At 44.9% G+C, this 25,817-nt stretch overlaps 1 protein-coding gene across 7 annotated transcripts; it reads right to left on the bottom strand.

Annotated features, from left to right (window-relative positions):
- Positions 1-1,319: 1,319 nt before the first annotated feature.
- On the bottom strand, positions 1,320-25,817 carry LOC139056236 (uncharacterized). 7 transcript variants are annotated; one of them, XM_070534292.1, is made up of 5 exons: positions 25,584-25,817; positions 19,037-19,097; positions 10,007-10,074; positions 7,277-7,429; positions 1,320-5,431 (listed from the first exon to the last, which is right to left on the bottom strand). In XM_070534292.1, exon 5 carries the CDS (start codon positions 5,331-5,333, stop codon positions 1,653-1,655), a length of 3,681 nt encoding a protein of 1,226 aa, XP_070390393.1. In that variant the 5' UTR covers positions 5,334-5,431; positions 7,277-7,429; positions 10,007-10,074; positions 19,037-19,097; positions 25,584-25,817; the 3' UTR covers positions 1,320-1,652. The 7 variants fall into 7 exon arrangements, with proteins under 7 accessions (XP_070390393.1, XP_070390394.1, XP_070390391.1 ...); XM_070534293.1 differs by lacking the exon at positions 25,584-25,817 and adding an exon at positions 22,132-22,155; XM_070534290.1 differs by lacking the exons at positions 19,037-19,097; positions 25,584-25,817 and adding an exon at positions 11,158-11,289.

Below are 25,817 nucleotides of genomic sequence, written 5' to 3' on the forward strand. Positions count from 1 at the left end.
TTCATGTTGCACCAAAAGCTGACATTCTTATGGCTCTCATGTCCCTGCCATACTTACATTCTGGAAATGTAAAACGATACAGAGCTCAGTCATAGCATTTGTGCAATAAGCATCAATATGCTGGCATCTTGAGAATTTTCCAGATACCTACGAGGAAAATAAGTATATGTGAGTTCATGTTTCCAAATGCGTATGCACAAAGTGCAAGAACTAGAAGTGATGAATCACTTCCTACATGCATGCTTACTTGTGAAATGGGCCTTTTGGCATCTTCTTCACGACTTGCACATTTGAAATGTGTCGAAACAACATTTTCTTTGTTGATACTTCACACACTAAGCACCATTTTTTTTATAAATGGCATGTGCTCCAGCTAGTGGCAAGAAGCAAAAAGTGGGCTAGGTAGGAGGAAAAAGTAAAAGCCAGGGTGCTTACTTCGTCACCAGTGGGGAGTGCAAATTCAACAAACTTTGTCCAAGTCGGTTGGATGGGTTCCCTCTAAATCGTATGGTGCGCACAAGCTACGAGAGTTTGTTGGAATCAGCTGTAACCATTAAAACTTTTTTCTATATGAAACAAGATTGTTGTGGGTATTTGCAAATGTTCGCTCTAATCATATGTGTTCACATTCTGCCTTTCTAACATGAAAGGGTGACTGCTTCAGCTGACGAGTACCCCTCAACTTCTACAACCTTTAAAAACTATACAGCAGACATATTGAATTGTCATTTTCATGTTTCCACTAAGGCCTGTTATATGTCGACAATCAGCGACTCAGAAAATGCTTGCAAAGCAGAGTGAGCTTTGAACCTCCAGATGCTGCACAAGTTTTGTGCACCATGGTAGCACAGCATCCTGAAGGCTCCACAATCAAAGATGGTGATGCAGGGGCATCTGTCAACCCAGGAAAACTGAGGGCTGTAGCACAATGCACAATGACCTGTTGTGGGCAGCAGTGTAGGCACACAAGCCTAACAAAGGAAACAATGTTCAGGTTATTCCACACCAGCTTGCCACAACCCAATAAAAAAAATACAAAGTAATACACAAATATATACAGTGTTCTACATAACCACACAGTAAAGGTAAATCACATCACAGCTACACTTTTGCATGCATAAATACTGGCCCTGAGCAATAAAGGATATACCATATCGTATACATCCCTGCAAAATCGTCATACAAAGCAGCCCACTTCCAATACATCATGTAAAAAGTATGGAGTTAGGGACAGGTTGAGTTCAGAAAGGCTTAGCTGTAGCTGTTGTAGCTTCAACATACAGTTGTACAGAATATTCAGGCTGCAGATGGAACACTGGTAGCTTTAAAAAAGCCATGGTGGTTTATTCACAACATATATGCATGAATGAAAAAAGAATGCTTGTTGCCTTGTAACGTAAACAGCTTGCTGCTTTGCAAAAACAATCAGCAAGCCAGCAAAAACAAGCGGCAGAACTGAACTTAAAAATTCTGCATTCTATTGAAAGTAATATCAAAATGACTATGACATATAAATAAGACATGAATATATTGATCTGTCCAAGACTTTGAATATAAAACATGCATAAAAACACCATGCTCTGACATCACAAATATGAAATGGAGATCTGTTTTAAGTTTAAGAGATGCAATTACACAAATGCCATAAGAGTTCACTGTTTCTCTTGCTTTATGACTGGCAGCCTGACCAAACGAACAACAGGGTTCAAGTTCCTTGTACTTGCAAACTGGCTGTATGGCACTAGAGCATCGAAATGTCGGACAAAGAGGTTCTCAGTGATGGTTTGTCTTTTAGAGTACTTCGATTTGATCTGCTTCAAGTGCAACATCACATTATTTCTTGAGTTTTCAACTTTGATATGACCACTGGGGAAAAACTGGAGACTCCTGAAGGTGTTGGAAATGGATGTAAACTCTTGTGGTGCCCAATCACCTAAACTTACTACAGCACCGGCACTGTCAATGTCGCTGGCAGTGGTTGCACCATGAGTTTTTACAATGTGCTTACACAGTCTTTCAAAAGTGACAAAGCTTATAAAACATTCAGAGCACACATGGGACCCTTCATGCTCCCCAGAAAGCAAAGAGCTGGGCACTTTGGTCGAATTCCTTCCAGGTGTGGGCATGGTATTCAGTTCAGACAGTTTTTGGAGAACTTTTTCATCAATTACAATGCTACCATTAACTTTTTTGCAAGCAGCAGCATCAATAAATGCTGATGCAAGTATTTTCAGCCGAAATCTACCTCGCAGTTTACCTTGAGATTCTATGCAGGGTTTTTTTTCCAAAATACTTTCTTGAGGCTGTACAGATGTGATGGAAGCCATGCCAGCGCCTTTCAATGCATAAGGCAACGATGTAGATATGTTGGATTCCTCTGACGGTTCATCTGTGCTGTTGTCACTGTGGACACCCAGTGAAGACAGAGGCTCAGACAATGCCTGGTCTTGAAGAGTGGGGCCACCTTCTGCCTTGAAGAGGGAGCCATCATCTGCATATATACAATTGACCATAGGCTCTGTATGCTGCGCTGGCATCTCTTGGGTTGCAGATGGTCTTCTATTACCATCTGCATGGGTGGGCATGGCACTGCATTGCGGTTGCTCCACTTCACTGCCGACACAGGAAGAGGTGACAAAATCAATTGCTTTCTTCAAATTTTTTATCATGGTTTTGCCCTTTGCTTTAAGCCTTGATCGACTGGCTCCCTTCAGGTAATGCTGAGCTTCATCTACCCATGATGGTGCCACCTGCATACCTACATCAACCACTTTTCCATCCTGAAGACTCCACACAGAGAATGGCTGCCCTACATGATGATAACCAGCATGCATGAGCAGACACCTTGACTTTTTGTATGACTTTAAGCAATGTCCACAGAAGAATGTCACTGCGTGCAAGGTAGTCATGTGGCAAATGTAGGAAAGCACTGAGTCCCAGCATGTGGAACACACATCACAAAAATATTTCCTGGTAGTCAGGTCATCTGCAGATTCTGCCTGGCTCGCATCATACTGCTCATCAGCCTTGCCATTTTCATAGCATGCTCCAGGTTCAAAATCAACAGTGTCTTTACAGCCCTCAGTTTCTGCACAAGTTGAGGAGGATAAAATATTCGGAGCACAAAACTCTGCTTTTCTAGCAGCTACAGCTTGGTCAGCTTTGCCTTGCTCATCCTGGTAGATTTGGTGCATCTGAATTATGTGATTGTCAACATCACATTGATTTGTGCTTCCAAATGAGCAGTCTTTGTAGGGACAAAACAAAATGCCACTGTGCCTTTCAACAATGTGCGAGAGGAGATCTATGACAGAAACAAAAAAGCCACACTTAGGACAGTTAAGTGATGACTGCAAGGGATGACACTCAGCAAGATGGTTCATAAAATCAAACACATCCCCATATTCCATGCTGCAGTCTTCTATGTTACAAGAGAATTGTTGTTTACCTGGGAAGGTAGAGGGAGCAATTTCAGTTGCACTGAGTGTTGGTCGATCATGGTCAATCTCTTTTTCATTTTGAGCATGCTCACATGATGGAAGTAGACATTCATTTCTATCTAGTCCCGTATCCATCTCAACAGTATGCCAATTTTCATTGACACTGCAACTTGTAGGGTTAGTTTCTGCAATAGGGAAGGTAGACAGCCCCATTTCAGTTACGCTGGATGTTGGTCGATAATGGTCAATTTCTTCACTTTGAGCACGCTCACATGATGGAAGTAGACATTTATTTTTTTCTAGTCCCATATCCATCTCAACAGTGTGGTGATTTGCATTGACATTGCAACTTGTAAGGTTATTTTCTGCAATGGGGAAGGTAGACAGTCCCATTTCAGTTATGCTGGGTGTTGGTTGGTCATGGTCAATTTCTTCACTTTGAGCAAGCTCACATGATGGAAGCAGACACTCATTTCCTTCAAGTCCCATATCCGTCTCAACAGTGTGCCAATTTTCATTGACACTGCAACTTGTAGGGTTATTTTCTGCAATGGGAAAGGTATACAGTACCATTTCAGTTATGCTGGGTGTTGGTTGATCATGGTCAATTTCTTCACTTTGAGCACGCTCACATAATGGAAGTAGACATTTATTTTTTTCTAGTCCCATATCCATCTCAACAGTGTGGTGATTTGCATTGACATTGCAACTTGTAAGGTTATTTTCTGCAATGGGGAAGGTAGACAGTCCCATTTCAGTTATGCTGGGTGTTGGTTGGTCATGGTCAATTTCTTCACTTTGAGCAAGCTCACATGATGGAAGCAGACATTCATTTCCTTCAAGTCCCATATCCATCTCAACAGTGTGGTGATTTGCATTGACATTGCAACTTGTACGGTTATTTTCTGGGATGGGGAAGGTGGACAGTCTCATTTCAGTAATGCTGAGTGTTGGTTGATCATGGTCAATTTCTTCACTTTGAGCATGCTCACATGGTGGAAGTAGACATTTATTTTTTTCTAGTCCCATATCCATCTCAACAGTGTGGTGATTTGCATTTACATTGCAATTTGTAGGGTTATTTTCTGCAATGGAGAAGGTACACAGTCCCGTTTCAGTTATGCTGGGTGCTGGTTGATCATGGTCAATTTCTTTTTCGCGTTGAGAATGCTCACATGATGGAAGCACACATTCATTTTCTAGTTCCATATCCATCTCAACAGTGTGCTTAAAACTTGTAGGGTTATTTTCTGCAATTTCTTCCTCCAATGCTGCTCCACAAATGTCTGGCGTGATTTGTCTTGATTCACTTGAATATGCTTTAATCAGTGGTAATGTGAGAACCAATGGTTGTGGCGGGAGCTCTCGCTGTACAGGCTCTTTTGTCAAATATTCTACAGCCAACTGCCGCAGTTCTTGAACAACAGTGAGCGAGTCCCCATTTCTAAGCAACAGCCTAAATGGCTTGTAAGAGTGTTCTTCCATTATGTGGCGCATGATGACCCAGTCATCATCTCCGCCCAAGTTGCAGTAAAGACAATGAACTTTAAAAAAGGCGTGATCACACCTGTAGTGCTCCAACAGCCTACTTGAAGAATCAGCATGGGCTAAACACAAATGGCATACATACCCTTTAAACCCCCAGTGACACTGCTTAAGGTGTTCATGAAACATAGCAGTTGTGAGGCACTTGAAACGGCAGTCTTTGGAAAGTGCGCATACATACTCCTTTGGTCTGACTAAACTTTTTGTTTCACTGTTGGAAATAGGAGGCTCAGCACTACCAGGGTGCTGATGCCATGGTACTGGCTGTACGTCATGTATAAGGTAAGCATGAATGGCTAGGTGAGCCTTTCCAATTGTCGAGTATGCACAAAGACCACAAAAATACATCTGAGGTTCCCAACAGATGGCTGGCTCCCTGTCCACTTTGTTGTTTCTGCTCTGGAAGGCACGAGGAGATGTAGAAATCAAACCAGGTGTTCCAGAACCTAGAAGTCAACAGACAAATGTTAATGGCATTTGAAGCAAAATCTGCATGTATGCTTTGAATGTTACAAAGGGAAACAATTTTATTGACTATACATACCTCTCACAAAAGTCAACAATATCTCAAACAAACTAGAATTAAAGAACACACTGCCCTTGCTGCATAACTGGTGCGATATAGTAACATTAAATAGTCCATTCGGCTTTCTGCCAACTCTACTTTGGCACACAGCTGTTCACACAAGATCTTTAACTTATTTACAGAAGAGAGTAAGCACGTCTTGTAACACCTGCAATGAACACATACAGAACAAACATGGACACTAAGCATTATGTTTACACCTTTGCTAAATCTGCAAATTCATGTACTTAGCCAACAGTCATGTACCTCCATATTTCACTCCTGTTACCTTTTGTGCTATACATTCAGTTCCTCAATCAGGCAAAAGCTGCACATGCACACACACATACAATATAAAAACTCAACAAGTACAGTTACAGCTTGTCAAAACTCAACGGAATATAATGAAACACTGGATATAAAAAGGTAAGTGAAATTCCCACTTGAAATTCTCAAAGATCCATGTATTAAAACCTGATTTTAAAGAAGTAAAATTGTTTTCCCAATGGATATCAGGAACTTGATTTGTCCCTGAAGCTAAATACCCGGCTTTGGCATACCAAATATATTACATTTTGCAGGGTTCGGCATCCATTTGGTGTGGATGTTTAAAACCCTCACGTCCCAGTGTTGAATATGCCATCGAGCAGCACTGGTTTTTCTCACAACTGCGCATAAGCAGCAGATCATTATCTCCATCCCACTTCTCTCTCTCACTGCTGTGCCATGTAGGCTAGTGCAGCTAGACGTGACCTTTGGGATTGCACTGCACCCAACCTGCAAGATGTGCCACACTGAGAAAGAGAAGTGCAATGGTGAGCTGCTGCTTGCTCATGGCATTGCGAAAGACCAGTGCCATCCACCTCTCTCTCACTGTGGCATGGCGCGCAGGCTGGTGCAGCTTGGCATGACCTCAGAGATCACATCAGTGCCAGTGCAATGTTGGAGGCCACGAGTTGGCCAAGCCAAGTGAGTGTGAAGAGGTTCGCTGGCCTCCTTACACATAGAGCCACGTTAGAGTGGTGGATAGGCCGGGATCACCTACGTAGTCAGTGGGCCATGTGTGCTATAATCTGCTCGAACCCGACACTTTTTTTGCATTGCAGTGCAAGAGCTGTTTTCTTTGACCGCATCGCTGGTTTCATATTGCTGTAGACAAGCCAAGTGAAAAGCAAAAGCAATCACACTGGAACAGAAGGCAGCTGTTGTAAAAGCAGCTGTGTCAGGTGCTAAGAAGTTGTGTGCTGCACACGCTGAAGATGCTATTGCAGTTTCATTAAAATTTCGTCGCACATGTGGTCTGTAGTGGTTCCACGGGCGGCAAAGTTGTCTTCTACTATGTATGTTTAAAGTTGCACACCTTATTGGGCCTACAGTGCAGTATAGGGCAACAGTAGACGTAACAAAGTAATTTAGGCTCCACTTTAGATTTCATGACGTTTTACTCTAGTCTTTTTCCTATACACCAGTAATATTTTGATGCTCTTAATTAGATGCAGACAAAAAAAAAATGACGGAGGACATTCATTTCTGCCTGCCTCAAAAACTTGTCATCTATTAGACAACCTAAAACAACTTAGTGATTCCAGATCACTGCACTTTTTCCTAGGCATTCAACACCTGTCAGGCACCTGAGGCAAGAAATTTTCCAAATATTCATGCCTCAACACAACTGCTTTATAACCAGTTTTAAATCTGGAAACAGTAAAGGAAGAGGTAAGCTTACCTTTTAAGTACCGGCTGATTCAGAAATGTTGCACCAGGGCCAAGAATGTTCCACCAGGGCCAAAAGAGCCAATGCTACTTTGCAGCACAGGTGGTGCGGCAGTGTCCAGAGCAAGGTACATTCATGGGTTGCCCACAAGTGGTCATACGATAGCTGCAATTAAATACAAATTTCAGTTTTCACTTCTGTGCCATGCTCCTTCTCACATCATCATCATCAGCCTATTTTATGTCCACTGCAGGATGAAGGCCTCTCCCTGCGATCTCCAATTACCTCTGTCCTGCGCCAACTGATTCCAACTAGCGCCTGCGAATTTCATCGCCACCCAATTTTATCGCCACTCCTCCTAGTCTTTTGCCTTCCTCAAATGTGCGTCCCTTCTCTTGGGACCCATTCCGTAACCCTAATGGTCCACCAGTATCTAACCTATGCATTACATGGCTTACCCAGCTCCATTTTTTTCTCTTAATGTCAATTAGAACATCGGCTATTCCTTTTTCCCATAATAAAGGCAGAGGGATTAAGCACGTTTTCAATGTGTAGTGCATTCTTTTGCAGGTGATCAAAGCCAGGATTCCAGTCCATGTTACTGATCCAATTACAAATTACATCTTTCATCAGACAATATAGAAAGGAGCCATACAATAGACTAAAAACTCACACAGGCTACAGCTCGAGCTGAGAGCCGCCCAAAACTCCAACAAACAGATTTACCTGGTCCTGTTGAGCATGGCATACACATAGCACAGGCCCTGTTAAGGCCGAGCAGCATCGTAGCACACTTGCTGCTGACAAGAGTACCTCTATTATGACAAATATTTTGTAAATTGTGGTGTCGTAAGAATGGGTATTATATAAAATATCTACTTCTTGTGCAATATAGGGTATTGGCATTCACACAATTTCATTCAAATTTGCTTTTTCATTGTGCATCAGTACTATAGTTTCTTTGACTGGTTGTACTTGCATTAGGGTGGCACAACTTTTTCTAGAAAGCACGACACGCTAACAAGTGCTTCCCTAGATCCCCATATCTGTAGCTCATGTCATTTCTGAGTGCTGTGTTGCATTAGTCTCTCTATCTTCATTCCTTTCATACAGGACATTAGCAGTGTCGTCATGGGAGAAATTATTTTTTATGTCTTATTTAATACACGGTAATGATGCCAGGCTTGACTTTAGTTTCTTCAGGTGTGAAGTGCTTCATATGGTTCACTTTCCAGCGCTGCTAACACCACGCATGAAGACAAAGTCTGGATGCTGCGCAACAGCGACTTGCAATGGGAGATTTGATAAAGGTGAAAACGACCCGGTCATTCCACCCCACCCACTTTTTTTGCTGCCCTACTTCCCTTCGAGCACAATGTACACAAAAGGCCCATCTGATATCTCCGCTCAAGTCCCAAATTATTGCCAATATTTTGACTAGTGGATTTATTTGCAAATAATGTAAGCATAATCACAACAGCAGAAAGATCAGGCCCCCAGAGGTCACTCAAGATTACACAACCACTGAACTTTCTATGCAATGGTGTAAAACTGGGCAAGTTGGTTGATCATAGTAAAAGCAGTGCAAAAGGAACGGCAACACAAGACAGACATGAAAACAGGTAAGGCGCTCAACAACTGACTGGTTTATTGCAGACAGGAATGAATAAATACAAACAGACCATCTGCATGTGCATCCTCATGCTACTGGGATTTGCTACATCTTTCAAGGAGGCCGATTTTACAAAGGTGCAGGTTGATAGATGGGATGGAGATGGAAATGTTTGTTTTTTTAATGTGGAGAGCTTCAATAACATATACATGGTTTTTGAAAAAGTCTTAGTACACAGTGTTTACAGAAAGGTTTAGCTACTGAGCATGTACATTTTCAGGTTTGGTCTCCCTGCAAGCCTTCTGATAAATGAGTAAAGAAATATGAGGCTTGAATGCAAAGCACGGATAGCAGCAAGTACACGACATTTTGGAATTTTGAGTGCATTCGCACCTTGGAAACAAGCTATGTCCACATTACTGTTGCTCTCAGGTCGTGCCTTGAGTGTAGCTAGACCCATTCAGTGTGAACATTACTTTATCCCTAACCAGTCAACTTCAAATTCGCACTCATAGATCTCCATCAATACAATACAAAGCAATAACCCAGCAGCAAGAAAATTCAAGACAGAATTAGGTTGTTTTCGTCTAGTTGTGCCTTTGGCCATGTTCGAGCTCAGTACAAGTCAATGAACAATAATCACTTGAACAATAACATTTCTAAAGCAAAGCTTTCTTTTCCTCTTCCTCACACTTTGCAGGTGCTGCTGCTGTCAAGTAGACAACTTACGGCATTAGGCATGTGCCGGTTCATTGCCAATGCCCCAGAATGGGTACATGTCACTATGACATAATGGTTGCAGAACACTTATGTTTTCAGATGTCACATTTCTTTGCGCAGACAAATCTCAACATTGTTCCCCCAACAAGTATCGTACATTGCTTCTGCACTCATGATAAACAGCTAACAGATACAGGAGACGACGCTGTGCTCACACCAGCTACTACTGCTGCGACGCCACCAACTCAACAGGCTTTCTAGTTACATGCCAACACTGCATTTGATCTATGTTTTTCTACTGTAAATATGCAATGGTGTAACACTCGCAGCTCTACGCTGTTATCACAAGTTGACAGAAATGCCCATGGTGCTGTAGGTAATCACACCTAACATGTAGCTATCAGCCTTACCTGCAGGAGTGGACTCATGAACAGTAACGGTTTACAGCGCAGCTTGCCTTTGGCATCCTCTTGAAGTGCTGAAAATGAAATTGGCATGTCATTCCAAATCAATAAATTGCAAAAATGCTTCTTTGTGCATTGCCTGCCCAGAAAAATGTTTCCATATCGGAAATCACAAAGAAGCTCCAATACTTCACAGCCCATGTGCCCGGGTAGGTGAGTGCACACTGTATTGATAGGCTCCACAATGCGGTGCAGAACGCACAGTTGCAGGCTGGACGATTAGGCAGTGGAATGCGCGAGGCACTGTGCAGTTTCTGCAATCAAATCATTTATGGTAGAACTACGTTCTACTCGGAACTAGCAAAATTGCGCGCCATGCGACCATTATCTCGGTGCAATGTCACAACGCTAAAGAACAACACATCATATATGGCCTAGGTACACTTGAACCAGTATTTAACACTGTAGGATGTGCCTTTCAGGGTTTGCCCAAACGCCGTGTTGTGTTCAGGCTGACGAATGAACTTTTCGAACTGAACGCGTTAACAAAGACCGCAGGTGTCGTACGTCTTGCACCTAGCGATTTGTAACAAAGCAGCTATAAATTTACTTTTCGCCCGCTCGCATGGAAGACCGCAACCGACTAAAACCGCGAATTTGCTTTATTTGAAAACAACACAGCTCAAGGTAAGCGGTATGCATACCAAAACAATATTCTCAACGTTGCGCGAAGCATCAAAACAACGAAACACAGACCTACCAGTCATATTTGCAACCCTCTCATCAATGGCCAACATATATATGACAGAAAGCACATAGCATTCACACGAAAACATTTTACAATAACCTGCAGTTTGGTCAGCCGAGTTTCCCAACGTTTCGAACGCAAAAGAGCAGCAGATTTCAGTCACACATCGGTCTTCATGGCATTCCAATTTACCCGAATGGTGGACAGCGCAGCAATTCGAACGATCAGGGGCGCTAACGTTTGGTCTCTTCGTTTACGCTGTGGAAGAACACTATTACGCACACGACTTGAGTGAAAACGCACGTGTGCCAAGATTTATCAGCGCCATTGTTCGCGCGCGAATTTGTCAGAAATGAACGAAAGTACAGAAGGTGGATGAAGAAAACGCGGGAACAGAGGATAAACGAACCTGCCCAGCCGTTGAAGTGATGTGAGAGCTTCGTCCCCTTACGGCAACAAGTCGAACTGGAACTATTTCGCGCTGAACATTGCCTCCAAGATCCGCTAGCGCGCAGGCGTTGTGCACCCAGTCGGCGTGCTTGGAGAAAAGTGTGGAGAATGATGGTCGCAAGATGACGAGCCAACATTGGTAGTTCTGAACTTAGTGTCACACATTACTTCCCCCCTCTTCTTTGGCTTCTGGATTGGATTGGCGCGGCTCGCTACGTGCTTGCGCGCGCTTTTCCGAGCGCAGATTGGTGTGCGCCTGGTTTCTGCACTAGGCTGTTATGCGATCGCTTTTTCGAGCGCAGATTGATGTGAGCCTGGTTTCTGCACTAGGCTTTTGCACGATCGCCTGCTTTTTGCACTGGGCTTTCAAAAGGCGAAGTGAGCGTCGCTTACTGCGGAAGTGCAGCGCCGCGGGCCTACCGTGTATGGAAGCGCGCAGCAATGCCGGGAAACATTCATACAAAAGCAAAGGGTCAGAAAAGTGCGCTTTATTTTCCATTACTATGTCACAGTGGGTAGCGCCGTGCGATCGCTTCAAATAAACGCAGAAACGAGTCCTTGCAGCGCATGTGCCCATTAATCGATGCCCACCATAGCCATATCAGGTGCGACTCGAGAAGCTGTGGAGTCACCCTGTAGCCGGCGGAGTCGAGGTAGCGCTTCACCTTCTGCCAGTAGCTTTCGATTTTCTGGGTGTGAGCGCCCGTGATTGGGTCTACAAAGTTCATGCTGTGGTTAACAGCCTCCCATTGCAAATTCAGTCTTGCTCCGTTAGCCCCCACCAAGTTCGGGATGCAGTTTTATGGGGCCCATTCATCACTGTGGATGGTGGTTCCCGGTTCAACGTTGGCTGCAATAATGGGGCCTAGCGTCGCCGCGTCTCGTCGGTCGACCTTGAATAGTCGGAGCTCCCCGGTGGTCACGCAGATCATGCCGAATACCCATGGTCCACGATCTGCAATGCCGCCGTAATTTTGACGGCTCGGCGGAACGTTGTCGCCCGTCGTCAGGCGGCCTCGATTGTATTTTCGCTTGCCGCGAAGGAGGCATTCATCAATTTGCACAATCCTCCCGGGGCCACCGAGTGGGGGTCGCGCCAGCAGCTCGTCCCGCACGACCTCACGAGCGTAGTTCCTCCAGTCGGCGATGACATGGTCCGACAGATTAAGCAAGTCGCCGGTCATCTCCTTCATGAGCCACGTGCCTATGTTTTTGCTCACGCAGTACGTGAGCCAAATCACTTGCCGCCTGCAGTAAGCGACGCTCACTTCGCCTTTTGAAAGCCCAGTGCAAAAAGCAGGCGATCGTGCAAAAGCCTAGTGCAGAAACCAGGCTCACATCAATCTGCGGTCGAAAAAGCGATCGCATAACAGCCTAGTGCAGAAACCAGGCGCACACTAATCTGCGCTCGGAAAAGCGCGCGCAAGCACGTAGCGAGCCGCGCCAATCCAATCCAGAAGCCAAAGAAGAGGGGGGAAGTAATGTGTGACACTAAGTTCAGAACTACCCCAACATTTGAAACTGACGACGCTGCGTCCGGTTTGAACTACTTTAATGCCAAGCATTCGTCCCGCGATGTACGCAATTTTATGGCCGCGCAGTTTTGAACGTTGTACATTCGCCTATGTGATAGTGATAGTATGATAGTACACTGACAGCGCGAGCCTTGACCCGACAGCTGGTAGAAACGCAAACACGTTCAGATTCATGATCAATGTTATTGGCGCACCACATTAAACGATCAGAGTGGAGAACGGTAGACACAAGCGCTGTCCTCTAATTACTGATCTGTAACTTGTCGCCGATCTTCACCCTTGCTCATTAAATGATAAGAAGCGTTACATAATTCGGTTAAATCAGCTGTATTGCGGTGAAGACCAACAATGGAAAGGGACACTGTCGGGGGGCATACTGCGTGATGCTTACCTATGCGTGCGATTGCAACTGCAACATGCACTAAATGTAATGACACTATATATCTTAGTCGCATGCTCTGGTATTTTAAAGTGACAAGAACAACACTGAAGAGCGGTGGGACGCAGTTCTACGCAGTCTCACATTCGAAGAACGGCTATGGACAGTCCAACGGACCCGCGAAGCAGCCGAAAAGCTTGGCTTTTCGGACCCAACGCGGGAGCGGCCCGCTTCGGGCTAGGAAGCTAGCGCGACTTAATGGACCACATGAAGTTTTTCCATCAATGACACCCGCTGCCGATTTAGGGCCCATCGCCGCAAGCCGCACCGCACGCGTGCGGTCGCGCGAAAAACTGCCCGTATCCAGCACTTGTGCACAAATTACTGTTTATATTGTGTACACAGTGTATACCTTACACATTGTAAACCGAAATTTGTGCACAAGTGTTTGATACGTGCAGTCTTTCGCGCGACCGCACGCGTGCGGTGCGGCTTGCGGCGATGGGCGGCTCGAGCGTAAATCGGCCCTTAAAGTACAAGCACCGACACCAGTGGCGTACTAAGTATTTCTAGAGTTAAGGGCGGGGGGGGGGGGTGGCAAACTGCAAGCGATCCGACCTCTCTCTCTCTATATATATGTAGCGAATTACTACATTGCAAGTCGCAGTTAGCCTGAAAGGCGATAGAAGCATCGATAGGGATAGTAATTGGAATGCATCATGTAACCGCACAAAAACAAGGGACAAAGAAGGAACACACAAGACAGGCGCGGAACTTCAACTGTCTTGTGTGTTCCTTCTTTGTCCCTTGTTTTTGTGCGGTTACATGATGCATTCCAATAACGACCACCAACTAGCCCGCTTATCCCTGTTAAATAGGGATAGTAAATCGGTAGACAACCATATAAGGATAGTAGGCTTATCGGCCGTGTGAGCTTGTAAACATACGCTTGCCAACTAAATTAACAAGTACGGTGTCAGCGAGCACAGACAAACATGCACACTTCACACTCAATTTTGACGTAATAGTTCCGCGGAAACCGGCAAGGTGGAGTGAATGATTAACGGAAAATATCAGCCACCCACCCATTCCTACCCATACGGGTTCCTCAAAAAAAGAAAATTAAGCCTCGCAGTTGAAGAAAAATTCGCCTTTATGAACTGTTAAAACTCGATAAACGCGGACACTCGCTGCCGAAACGCCAGCGTGAGGAAGTGCGGCCTGCAGCAGCAGTGAGCGAAGTGCTGCGGGCTGTCCATCGCTTCAACACAAACTGGGCGGCGACAACACAGCACCAACAGCACACGGAAAGCTACGAGCCGTCGGCTCACTTACTGCCCTCAAAGCAGATAGCTTTCAAGATGAAAGCCTACGAGACAGCGCGCGGCTTTTATGCGACGGGTGAAGCAAAAATTACGCATTGTTGGAAAAAAAAAAGGAAAATAATGGTACGCGATCTTAATTTTTGACTTGTGTCTCTCGGTGGCACCCGCACCTCGACGTTGGTGTTCTTTAGGGTTAAATTTAGGCAAACGTAATGCACGAACCGAACTCGGAAGCTTTCCATTAATTATTAAATGCCCGGTTAAATATCACACCATCCCTCGTGTGTGATGTCATTACTTTCTACTCACCGGTTTCCAGGAATTTCGCCAAAGTCGTGCTCACGTGGTGGGTCTCCAAAGTCTAGGATTACGTGTTTTGGGTGTGCGGTGATCATCATCATCATCAGCCTGGTTACGCCCACTGCAGGGCAAAGGCCTCTCCCATACTTCTCCAACTACCCCGGTCATGTACTAATTGTGGCCATGTCATCCCTGCAAACTTCTTAATCTCATCCGCCCATCGAATTTTCTGCCGCCCCCTGCTACGCTTCCCTTTCCTTGGAATCCAGTCCGTAACCCTTAATTACCATCGGTTACCTTCCCTCCTCATTACATGTCCTGCCCATGCCCATTTCTTTTTCTTGATTTCAACTAAGGTGTCATTAACTCGCTTTTGTTCACTAACCCAGTCTGCTCTTTTCTTATCCCTTAACATTACACCCACCATTTTTCTTTCCATAGCTTGTTGCATCGTCCTCAATTTAAGTAGGACCCGATGAAGTAGAACAAGTAGTCATGTAGAAACAGCCTGAAAACGAAATCTTCAAAATCAGAAGTGACACACGCCTTTAGAAAAAATTCAAGTCAGTGTTCCAATGGTACTGAAATGGCTCCACAAGTTCGACCAAGGTCATTTTCACGAGCATTTCTACAACAAGCTCTCATTACAGTCAAATTCAATAGTTATACCTGTAAGAGGTTTGAGTATATTTTTGATGATGGTAAGATACTGAGACTGCAATGTTGTGTAGGATATCTGTGGACAGAGATAAAGAGCTCCAGCATTTGATAATCCAACAATTTCATGTCATAAAGCACACCATCTAGTTAGGTGCAGCTGATTATAATACTTATCTGGACCTCCCCATCGCCCACACGTTAAATGTAGCAAGCTGATTCGAATACGGTTATAGCGGCCCCAACAAACTGGGCATGATGCAAGTTGCGCAAGCCGACATTTGTTACAGTGGGAACCACACAGCATGAGTAATGTTCCACAATGCAAGCGTGTACGGCAACTCTCGCATATCGCCCACTACACGACGACGTGAGAAGACACAAGAGAAAATCCTCACTTTCCAAGCAGAGAATGTATAGTAAAGAAAAGAATTACTTACATGGTCACTCTAACAAGAAAGAACATTTAGCTTCGGCTGTACTTTTGTTGGACTTTCCAGCATGCAGCCGAAAGTACCCGCTTTCAAAAGTGGAGTGGTGGGAGGGGGCGCCCAAATTACATACTTTGCACCCCACTTCTGACAGTGGTGGGGCGACTGACGCTTTGTCCCCCCCCCCACTGCTATATACACCTATGACAGACGCACTTAATAAGTGCATGCACTGGCAGGCCTTCACATATATCTTGGACATGGCTGCAGCTGCACCTAATAATTAACTGTAATGGAACTGTATGGTTGTACGGGGTGCAAACAAGGAGGAATCACGGTTGGACAGAAAGGTTTGCTTGCTGATTCAGCACTTAGGTGGCCTCGAAAAGGGCTGTTGCTAAAAGAAACGAATGGGAGTGGTGAAGCCTATGCTGTCACCATACAGCCGTGATAACTTGATAACCTCCGTGAGATGGCTGTAAAAGTATTGCGTTCTTGCAGCTAGGACCGCATTTGTTGCCTCAAAGAACTGGCTGAAATCGCTGCAAAAACGTCAAAACAGCTGTGAATGGCTGCCAGTGCAGTTAGTAGGCCTGCTACACGCATTGTCACGCATTGTCACAATACTCAAGAAAATTGGGATGGTCTTCAGGAGTAAAAGCTGCTCTAGGCAGCTTGACTAGGTCCCTGAAGACCTTATTTTACATTAGCAGCATGCGACATTCATCCTACAATTGCACAAATGAAAGAAAACATGTCGCAATTACAAACGATGTTCGTACTTACTAAGATAACAGATTTACAATATGAAGCACACCAAATGGTCACAAGTCATAAATAAATTGATCCAATATACCAACTTGACTGTGCTGCTATGAAGCTAACTTTAGGAAAGAAACTTAGGTTTTCGATTGTTGCCAAACTGGGCATGTTAAATGCATAAAAAAAAAAAGATAACATCTTTGTTTATGCAGGTGTCAATGTTACTGTGCAAATTGCAATTTAGTGGTGGCCCTGTGGAGCCGAATTCGGCTTTGTAGAAACAAAGCAGGCTCATATGTCACTAAGCAGGAGCTGAAGAGAACTATTTTCCTGATTACAACATATTGCTAGTGCTTCATTTGTGGTCAGCCAGTGACAAAGGCATTGTACTAAACAGTGAGACTTCATTTAACCCACAACACTTATGTAATGAATAGGAACAAAAAGGTTAGCAGAATGTTTCGAGATGAGGCAAGACTGGCTCCATATGTGTAGTGGAATCGTTTTAATCCTTCGTGAAAATTGGTGCATTTATTTTGTGAAGTCCAATGTCACGTTGTAAACATTGTTCCTACAGACTCTAGTAAGTACAGGTGCATTTTTACTGGAAACGGCCTTTGATCAGACAAAGTCGCTGTTCTGTAGTTGTACATTTTTTTCTCTATCTTCAGCCTTTTTTGAATCTGGAAGAGCTGACTCAGTCCAAAGTGTGTCTGAATTTGTCATCCACCATATTTAATACATTTCATCTCAATTTAGCTGACACACATTTACCAGCAGCACAGGATACTACACATGCTTTGGCATAGTTGGGTGCTGCTCTACTCATGCGCGCACGCCACACTGGATAAAACATGGTGTCAGAAGTGTAGCCTTTTGGACCAAATGCTCAATATGGATCACCTGCCACGGCCTGAGCGGCTTCTGTTGTCAGATGGAGCTGCAGAGACCTGCAAGAAGTTCTGCTAGCATATCAAACTCTACTTCAAGGCTCCTGCTATCACCACACCACAAGCCGACCCACTTCCTCAAAGGACCACGAGGCCACACGGGGAACTTGCACATTTCGCAGACTATGTGACCTAAAGAGAAAGGAGGATGTACCAGCCGGGCATCTACTGGACACAGTACAGTGGTCTGCCACTCCTGGCAACCCTGGGAGCGTGCAACGGGCGGGCGACCCGTGTGCGTGCAGTAGGCGGTCAATAAACAGTCCCTTGCTTGCCTGTCTGGTGTGTGGTTGCTCTACACGTGTGCACGCTGCGCTAGACGAAACAGGTGGTGCAAATTCTGTCAATTTTATGAAGCCCTACCTCTAGTTACAAGCTCACCCGCAAACCGCTAGTGCACTTGTTTTTGTATATGTGCAGTACCATGCAATGGCAAGTGCTAGTGGAATTCATTTGATCAAGTTGGCACAGACACTGAGCACATCATGGATATGAAGTGTATGCAAAAGGACATAAGCGCTTCTTGTCACACCATGTAGCACTATGCCTTGCAGGCATATACAAGAAAATACAAGACAATTTGCTAAAGCAGTGAAGTTGGCATGTGTGTACCAGGTTCTTTTTGCTCCTAACTGCAGTCAGACTCTCCTTGTGCCCCAATAAATGTCTGAGCACTGTGTCTGCAAACTGTACCGAACGTAACATTTTGATTGACGCATTCTTTATATTGTGGCTTACTATGGAATGGGCAATGTAACCACATCTATGCAACGATTCTAGACCTTCCTTTTGCCATTCTGGGTCCCTCTACAATGCAAACGTATTCGAAGAAAAAGAAGAAATTCATTACACAAATGTTAATGTTCTTAGAATAGGCAATATACTCCACTTTTGAGGATGCTTAATCCCATTGGTGGTGTGCTTGTGCTTTAACCTACAAAAACTGGACAGAAGATCTAAACAATGGCAAGGCTATCATATGTTGGCTATCTGCATATTTTAATAAAATTTGATAACTTTTGTTGCAAGATGGTTCACGACATTCCTGCTCGTCAAGCTAGATGACATTGTCTGAAGTTTAGGAAATCTTTAACAAACGGATAGAAGGCCTTCGGATTTGAACAGCCAGTTGAGAAAAGCATGCAGTCTTTAGACATACGAATTTTTTTCAGCTTGAGAGTGCACGTCTGCCGAGTGTACAATCCTAAATCGAAAAAAAAAAAAAAAAGTCTTGTTACCGTACAGAAGCAAGAGAAAAAGCAATTTTGCTTAGTCACCAGAACCCAGACACAAGGAAAACAATGAGGGCCATGGTAAAGAATTGTGGTTTATTCAAGAGCACATTTTCATGCAGCCTCCATTTCTCTTCAGATAGGTCTTCCAGTTTACTGGCTTTGGTACCGTGAGTTGGCTTTCTGCTTTTTAAGTGGCAAAGCTTTGTCTTTCTTGCTTGGTGTACCTGGAAGGCTTTGTTGTGTGGGTACAGCTTCTATTCTTACCTTTCTTTGCTGATAAGGAATTCCTTGCGATGGCATAGAAACAAAGTGGGGACTTCCAAAGCTGCACAAAAGAGAAAGTGATCTATACGTAAGGTCACAGGTTTGTTAATGAATTCAGCAGAATATATGGCTTGCATGTTGATGGCAGCATTGTTTACTGCTGCAAAGTGAAAACAACAATGAAGACAGAAAAAAACGCGTTCGCTGTGTGCACGTGCTGCCAGCTGCTTCGGAACATCCTGGAAAAAGGCTGACACTGAATAAATGATGTGCAGCGTTCCCATTCTTGTGTGAGCATTATGCTCCTGGCCATCCGGCCAGATGCTGTTCACGCCCGGTAGCAGTCATAACAGTGCCGACAAGCAATGAACCAGCACCTTGATGATGGCAAACACTCCTGCCATGGCGTACCAAGTTCCACAGTTCCACGACGCCAAGGACAAATGGTCATCGGACTACATCAGAGTCAAGTTGCACATCTAGGGCAACAACATCGTCAACGCTAAAAAAAAGAGCGATTCTCATCTCGGCACTGGGTTCGAAGTCTATCGACGTATTGAGTGGGCATTGTGCCCCGCGGAAGGTGAGCGAGTTAACCTACGCAGAAGTGGTTACCATTCTCAAAGAATTTTGCGCACCCACGCCAAATGAAATAACTGCAACCTTCAAGTTCTTTACCCACATTCAAAGGCAAGAGGAATCAGCTCAGCAGTTTATTGTGAAGCTTCGACGCCTGGATGATAAATGCAACTTCGGGACCATGTTGAACCGCCTGCTGCGAGACAGGATCCTGTGTGGAATTCACAGCAGTGATGTGCAGAAGGTACTGCTTTCTCACCCGAAACTGACGTTGCAGGAGGCAGAAAACAATGTGCTTGCAGCAGAGGCTGCACGAGAGGGTGTTCAGCTTATGAAGCAGATGGAACCGAGGGAAGAGCCCGATCTTCACAGACTAAAGGGTGATTGATGGCAGCGACAGGCAGGAAAAACCTGCAGTAAGGCGAGTAGATCGTCTAAAAGCTGTCACCGGTGTGGAAGCCGCGAACACAGTGAGGCGACTTGTGCCTTTAAACATGCCAGATGTTTCAACTGTAGGAAAAAGGGACACCCAGCTACCATGTGTCGATCTAAAGGAAAGCGACCGCAGCAGAGCTTGGCGCTGAGCAGCGGCTCAATGGAAAACACCGAAGCCGAGCTCTCCGCACAGTTGTATACACTAAAGCCACAACCAACCGCAGCCAACGAACTCGTCAGCCTAGTATGACGCAATTTTTGCTCGAGCGGAGCAGACATCGTGAAGAAAATCGGCACTGGCTCACCCGTGTGCGTGGTGTCCTGGGATGTCTACTGCCAACATCGCACAAGCTGGCCCTGCCTTGAAAAATCCGGCTTGCAGTTGTCATGCTGCTTGCGTTCCTTGCCTATAGCCGGGAAGCTGATGCTCACAGTTTCATACTGCGGCATGACTGTTACGGCGTCACTGACCGTTGTTCGCGTCTCCGGACCGAGCCTGTGTGGCCGTGATCTAATCCAGGCACTGAACAACGAAGGGGCTGCGGTTTTGAACGTGTCCAGCATTAATGAACAAGGGCTAAACTTGCAAGCGACTGTGTGAGTACGAGGATGTGTTTGGACCTGAACTGGGTCTGTTCTGCCCACTCATCACACATGAAGGAGGATGCAGTTCCAAAGTTCTTCAAAGCCTGGCCACTTCCACATGCAATGCGAGAAAAGGTTTCTAACAAGCTGGACAGGCTTGTTAAATCCGGAGTACTGTCCCCGTTGGTTTACTCAGAGTGGGCGACATTGATAGTTCCGATAATGAAGAAAGACGGAACAGTTAAATTGTGTGGCCATTACAAGCTAACGGCGAATGCCAGCTATGTGGCCGAGCAGTACCCTTTCTCCGTTATCAATGACCTTTTTGTTTCACTGCATGAGGGTGACTTTTGCAGCACATTGGACCTTCAAGATGCCTACAACCATGTTCCCCTGGATGACCAGTCAAAGAAGCTGACTGTCATTAACACACATCGGGGATTATTCTGCTATAATTATTCTGATTACCTGCCATTTCGTGTCTTCTGCCCCAGATATCTTTCAGCAAATAATGGACACCATCCTGAATGGGTTGCCAGGAGTCCAGGCGTACTTGGATGATGTTCTGTTTGCCGAGAAGGGGAATGACGGCGAAAAGAACCTCAAGGCAGTTTTCCAGCGATTTCGAGAGTACGGCGTCAAGCTAAGGAAGGACAAGTGCACCTTCAGGATGCCTGAGGTTTTGTAGCTTGGCCACAAGATCAGTACGGGAGGGCTGCACCCTCTGGAGAAGAACGTGGACGCTATCATGAAGGCGCCAACACCCAAGAACGTGAGTGAAGTGCGTTCCTACTTGGGTCTTCTCACGTATTACAGCAAGTTCCTTCCCAATATGGCCAGTCTGCTATCCCCGCTCTACGATTTGCTAACGAAAGAATGTCGCTGGAATTGGGGCTCTCAACAACGGGAAGCTTTTCAGAAGTCAAAAAACGCTTTATGCAATGCCAAAATGCTTACTCACTTCGATCCCTCACTGCCACTGAGCTTGGAGGGAGTGCGATGCGTCACCGAAAGGAATCGTACTGCCCCGTCGCATTGGCAATGTTGACGAGCCTATAGGTTCTCACTTTCAAAGACTTACCAAAGCGGAAAGGAATTATTCACAACTTGAGCATGAAGCATTGGCCCTAGTGTTCGGGGTATCAAAGTTTCGGGACTACCTACTGGGAAGAACATTCACCTTGATCACAGATCACAAGCTGCTGCTGGGTCTATTTCGCGAAGATCGTCCCACGCCCATCATGGCTGCCGCAAGAACTCAGCATTGGTCCTTGCTGCTGGGAGCATACTGGTACAAGATTGAGTATCAACCTGGCTCGGACGACCTAAATGTAGACGCACTCAATCGGCTTCCTCTAGAAACCACCGAGGACACACCAGAGGAGCTACACGAGTATGTGCACTCGCTGCAGCAGCTGGATGTCATGCCCCTTTCTTCGCAAGCAATGAGACAGTTGACTGAGAAAGATCAAGTACTTAAATACGTCCAGTCTTACGTGCTTCATGGTAGGCCAAAGGAGAGCAAAGCACCCGATCTGCGGTTGGAACCATACTTCGCACGAAAGAGCGAGCTAACCGTTCACGAAGGTCTGATTTACTGGGGTCACAAAGTCGGGATTCCCAAGGCTGCTCGTGGTGACATGCTGCAACTCCTGCACAAGACGCACAAGGGAATATCTGCAATGAAGGTGTTGGCCCGTACGGTCGTGTGGTGGCCTGGCATCAACGGAGCTATCGAACAAATCAGTAGGAATTGTACTACATGCATACAAACAAGCTCAATGCTACTGACGAAAATACCAGTAAGCTGGCCACTAACACACGAGAATCGGTCACGTGTACATTTGGATTATGCTGGTCCAGTGAATAACACCATGATCCTCGTGGCCATAGATTCACATCCAGAATGGATCGAAGCAATTCCAGTGCGTCATGCACAGCACAATCAACAGTTACATCCTTGTATGAAATCTTCCGCAGGCTGGGCATACCAAGAACCATAGTGACAGACAATGGAACTCAGTTCACCAGAGACTTTCACGAAGTTTCTGACAGAAAATAACAAAGCGTTTTCGTGTGACCTCATATCACCCCCAATTGAACGGGCTTGCTGAACTTGCCATGCAGAAGCTGAAAGATGGCCTGAATAAGGTTCGGTCGCGTGACTTGGCTGAGCGATTGCTCTTTAGCTACCGTAGAACGCCCCTGGATGATGGACGATCACTGTTTCAAAGTCTTTTGGTTTATCAGCTCCGTTCTCGCTTAGACACGTGCTTTCCACCGCCCGTAACCTTTCCTATCTGTCCACAGGCAGATCAACGAAGCAAGCTGAGCCCGGGCACTCCTGTTTGGGCTCGCAACTTCGGAGAGGGAGAAAGGTGGCTGCCAGCCACAGTGAAAGAAACAAGAGGATCCCAAATTATCACTGTTGAAAACGGCAGAAAGTGAGCTTCAGCGTCACATAGATCAAATCCGTCCTCGTTACAGTTTTGTGCCGGCACAACCTTCGCAAGATCAACCAGTTGGTGTGCCGATGCTACCAGAAGAGGCTGAGCCGACCAGGAATGTTTTCTTACTATGTCCAATAAGTGTTCCAGTGCCACTTTAAGTTGCGGGCTAGTATGGAAATGACATTGTGTGGTTCTAATATGAATATTTCAGTTGGGCTAAAAAAGATACCTTGTAGCTACTGCACCGAGGCCCCCATGTTTCTTGCAACTCACAGTACAGTTACATGGGAGAACTACAATCGACAGATACAGCAACCTGCAATATTGAACTCTGTTGCTGAAATGGTCAAAATGCTCCAAGAGAGCACTGTTGAGCTGGATGGCCTAATGCCTAATACACCAGCCATTGAAATTAAGGAGCTGCGGTGACTATATGTGAATCAGGGCAAGCTTGCACCAAGTGGGATGTCCAGCTGTCTTGAACAATGTTGCGACACCATACACTGTCATCTTAGGATTCATACACCTCTTGAAAGTCTTGAAAACCCTTGAATTCAGAAAAGAAGATTAAGGGACCCTTACAGCTCTTTAAATATAAAGGTACTGCTTGAAAACATGGGGCTGGGGGTGACTTGGAACATTCAGAGTAACAAACTCCCCATGGAAGCTATGCCATGGACACTGTCCATCAGTAAACAATCCTAAATATTTTATTTTGAGAATGTCGTTAAATGATTGCAATGTGCCGTGTCAGAAGCCACTACCAACAGGCCTGTGTAAATCACCATTGCCATCGTGGAACTAGACAAAGCCAGATAAGGGGACCAATTAAGTCGTGGTACCATTTTGCTGTTTTGCTAGTTTGTTCACACCGCAGCAATCATGGCTCCATTTCTGAGCCCTATAGGCTCTTTAGAAATGTCTGACGGAAAGTAGTAAGTTTCAGTCATTTGGGTTTAACACAAGTATTTTTGGCTGAAGCCAGACACTACATTAACGATTATGCCTGAAAGTTATTGACATCATTACAAGGAAAAAGTCAATTTTGAAAAGCCACCGGAAGAGCTTGGAGCCAACACTAACACAGCAGCTGCTTAGCTGCAAGAAATTGCAGCTAAGGAGATTTCACTCATTTTCAGAGTGAGCATGTGTTCGAATAAAGTTTGTTCCCCTCCCGCGAATTTTGGCTATTGGCATCCTTTCAATTCTGAGCCGGATGTTCTGTACGAACCCTAATGTGTGCACACAAGCTTTGTGTAAGTCAGTGAAGAATGTGCCAGTGAGAGTCAATAACTGTTACATAAGGTAACTTGTTAGGCTAGCTGGCTAGTGAGTAAACAGGACTTTGTCCTGTTTATTCACTCGTTCTGTGTTGCGCTGTTCCTTTTTTTTATTCTAAAGATGAACCAACAAGCCCCATTGAACACACTGCAAACTTTCAGTTGTTAGTCAGCGCTTGTCCGGTCTGTTTCTCTTTCTCCGTGTCATGTAGTTTGTACTGTTTTTGAAAGATGTATAATATATACCAACGAGCCCAGTTTTCACTTCTAAATGAGAAAGCAGTGTCTGTTCAAGCATTCTTCCCTGTAATGCCAGAAATATCCGTAAATCTGACTACTGCTAACAATATACATATATTTTGTGTGCACATGCGATCTCTGCAGGAGTACGTGTTGAGAGTATCACTAGAGACATTTTACTGATGCCATCTAGAAGCTTGTAGGCTTTACCATCACTACCGTTCACTAGCAAACACTAACACCAATATTGCCCCTTCAGAAACAATGTCACGTAATGTGTGATCAGCACCAGCTTTCTGTAACTGTATAGCCACCGATTTTACAAGAGGTGAATATACGCAAATGCAATTTTAGCTTGAGAAACAAGGTCTTCTCTTGACCGCAACTGATAACCAGATCATACATGCCATATGAATGCGCAAAAGAACGACGGCATCTCTTTGTACAGGAGCATCGAATTCATGCGCACGGGCACTAATACTTCATTGAATAACGTTTTGCGAGTACCCCTGCTTTGTTTTCAAAAGCTTTCGCAGAACTATTGCATGTCCTTACTTCACATTATTCAATGAAACACATGGCTATGTAATCTGCGTCGTCAATACGAACTTTTCGTTGCCAACTGGCAGCGAGAATAGTACACGCGCATGCAAATTTCTCCGAAAGGCCCGTGCGACAGATAGCTTTTCCTTTCTTTTTCCTGCAGAAATCATGAAAATTCCTTATGCTAAGCATATTAATAAACGATGCGGACCAACAAATGGGATCTTGTTTCGAAATCAAGCGAGAACTGAATCAAACAGAAACGCTGGTTACGATTGCCAGTCTCCGCTTGTAGCAGTGGCTTTAATGTGTAGTGGTTTCAATTTGACTTTTCATCATGCTGCGAAGGGAGGACAACGGTAGTCCTATGCAGGTGTACAAGTATAACGCGTGTGGTTAAATCAGAATAATAATAATAATAAATATCGGCCTTACCATGCAGGGCGCGGCAAATTGGTGCAGGAGGCAGTGACGGTTTGCTTACCACTGGTCTGACAGATATACAAATACAAAGATGCGCACAAGTATTGATGCTCGACTTTCTAGAGGTTCGCTAATTACTTGTAGGGTAGACGTAGATATATTTAAGAGCACTGCAGTGCGTAAAATAGGTCGATAAAGCGTCAACGCTAAACTATTTCAACTACAACAGTCACAGAACTAGAGAGC

Source organism: Dermacentor albipictus, chromosome 2 (genome assembly GCF_038994185.2).
Source record: "Dermacentor albipictus isolate Rhodes 1998 colony chromosome 2, USDA_Dalb.pri_finalv2, whole genome shotgun sequence".
NCBI lineage: Eukaryota > Metazoa > Arthropoda > Arachnida > Ixodida > Ixodidae > Dermacentor > Dermacentor albipictus.

Excerpts from the sequence above, each read along its gene's own strand:
- LOC139056236 (XM_070534292.1), bottom strand. The coding sequence starts at position 5,333 with ATGTATTTTTGTGGTCTTTGTGCATACTCGACAATTGGAAAGGCTCAC.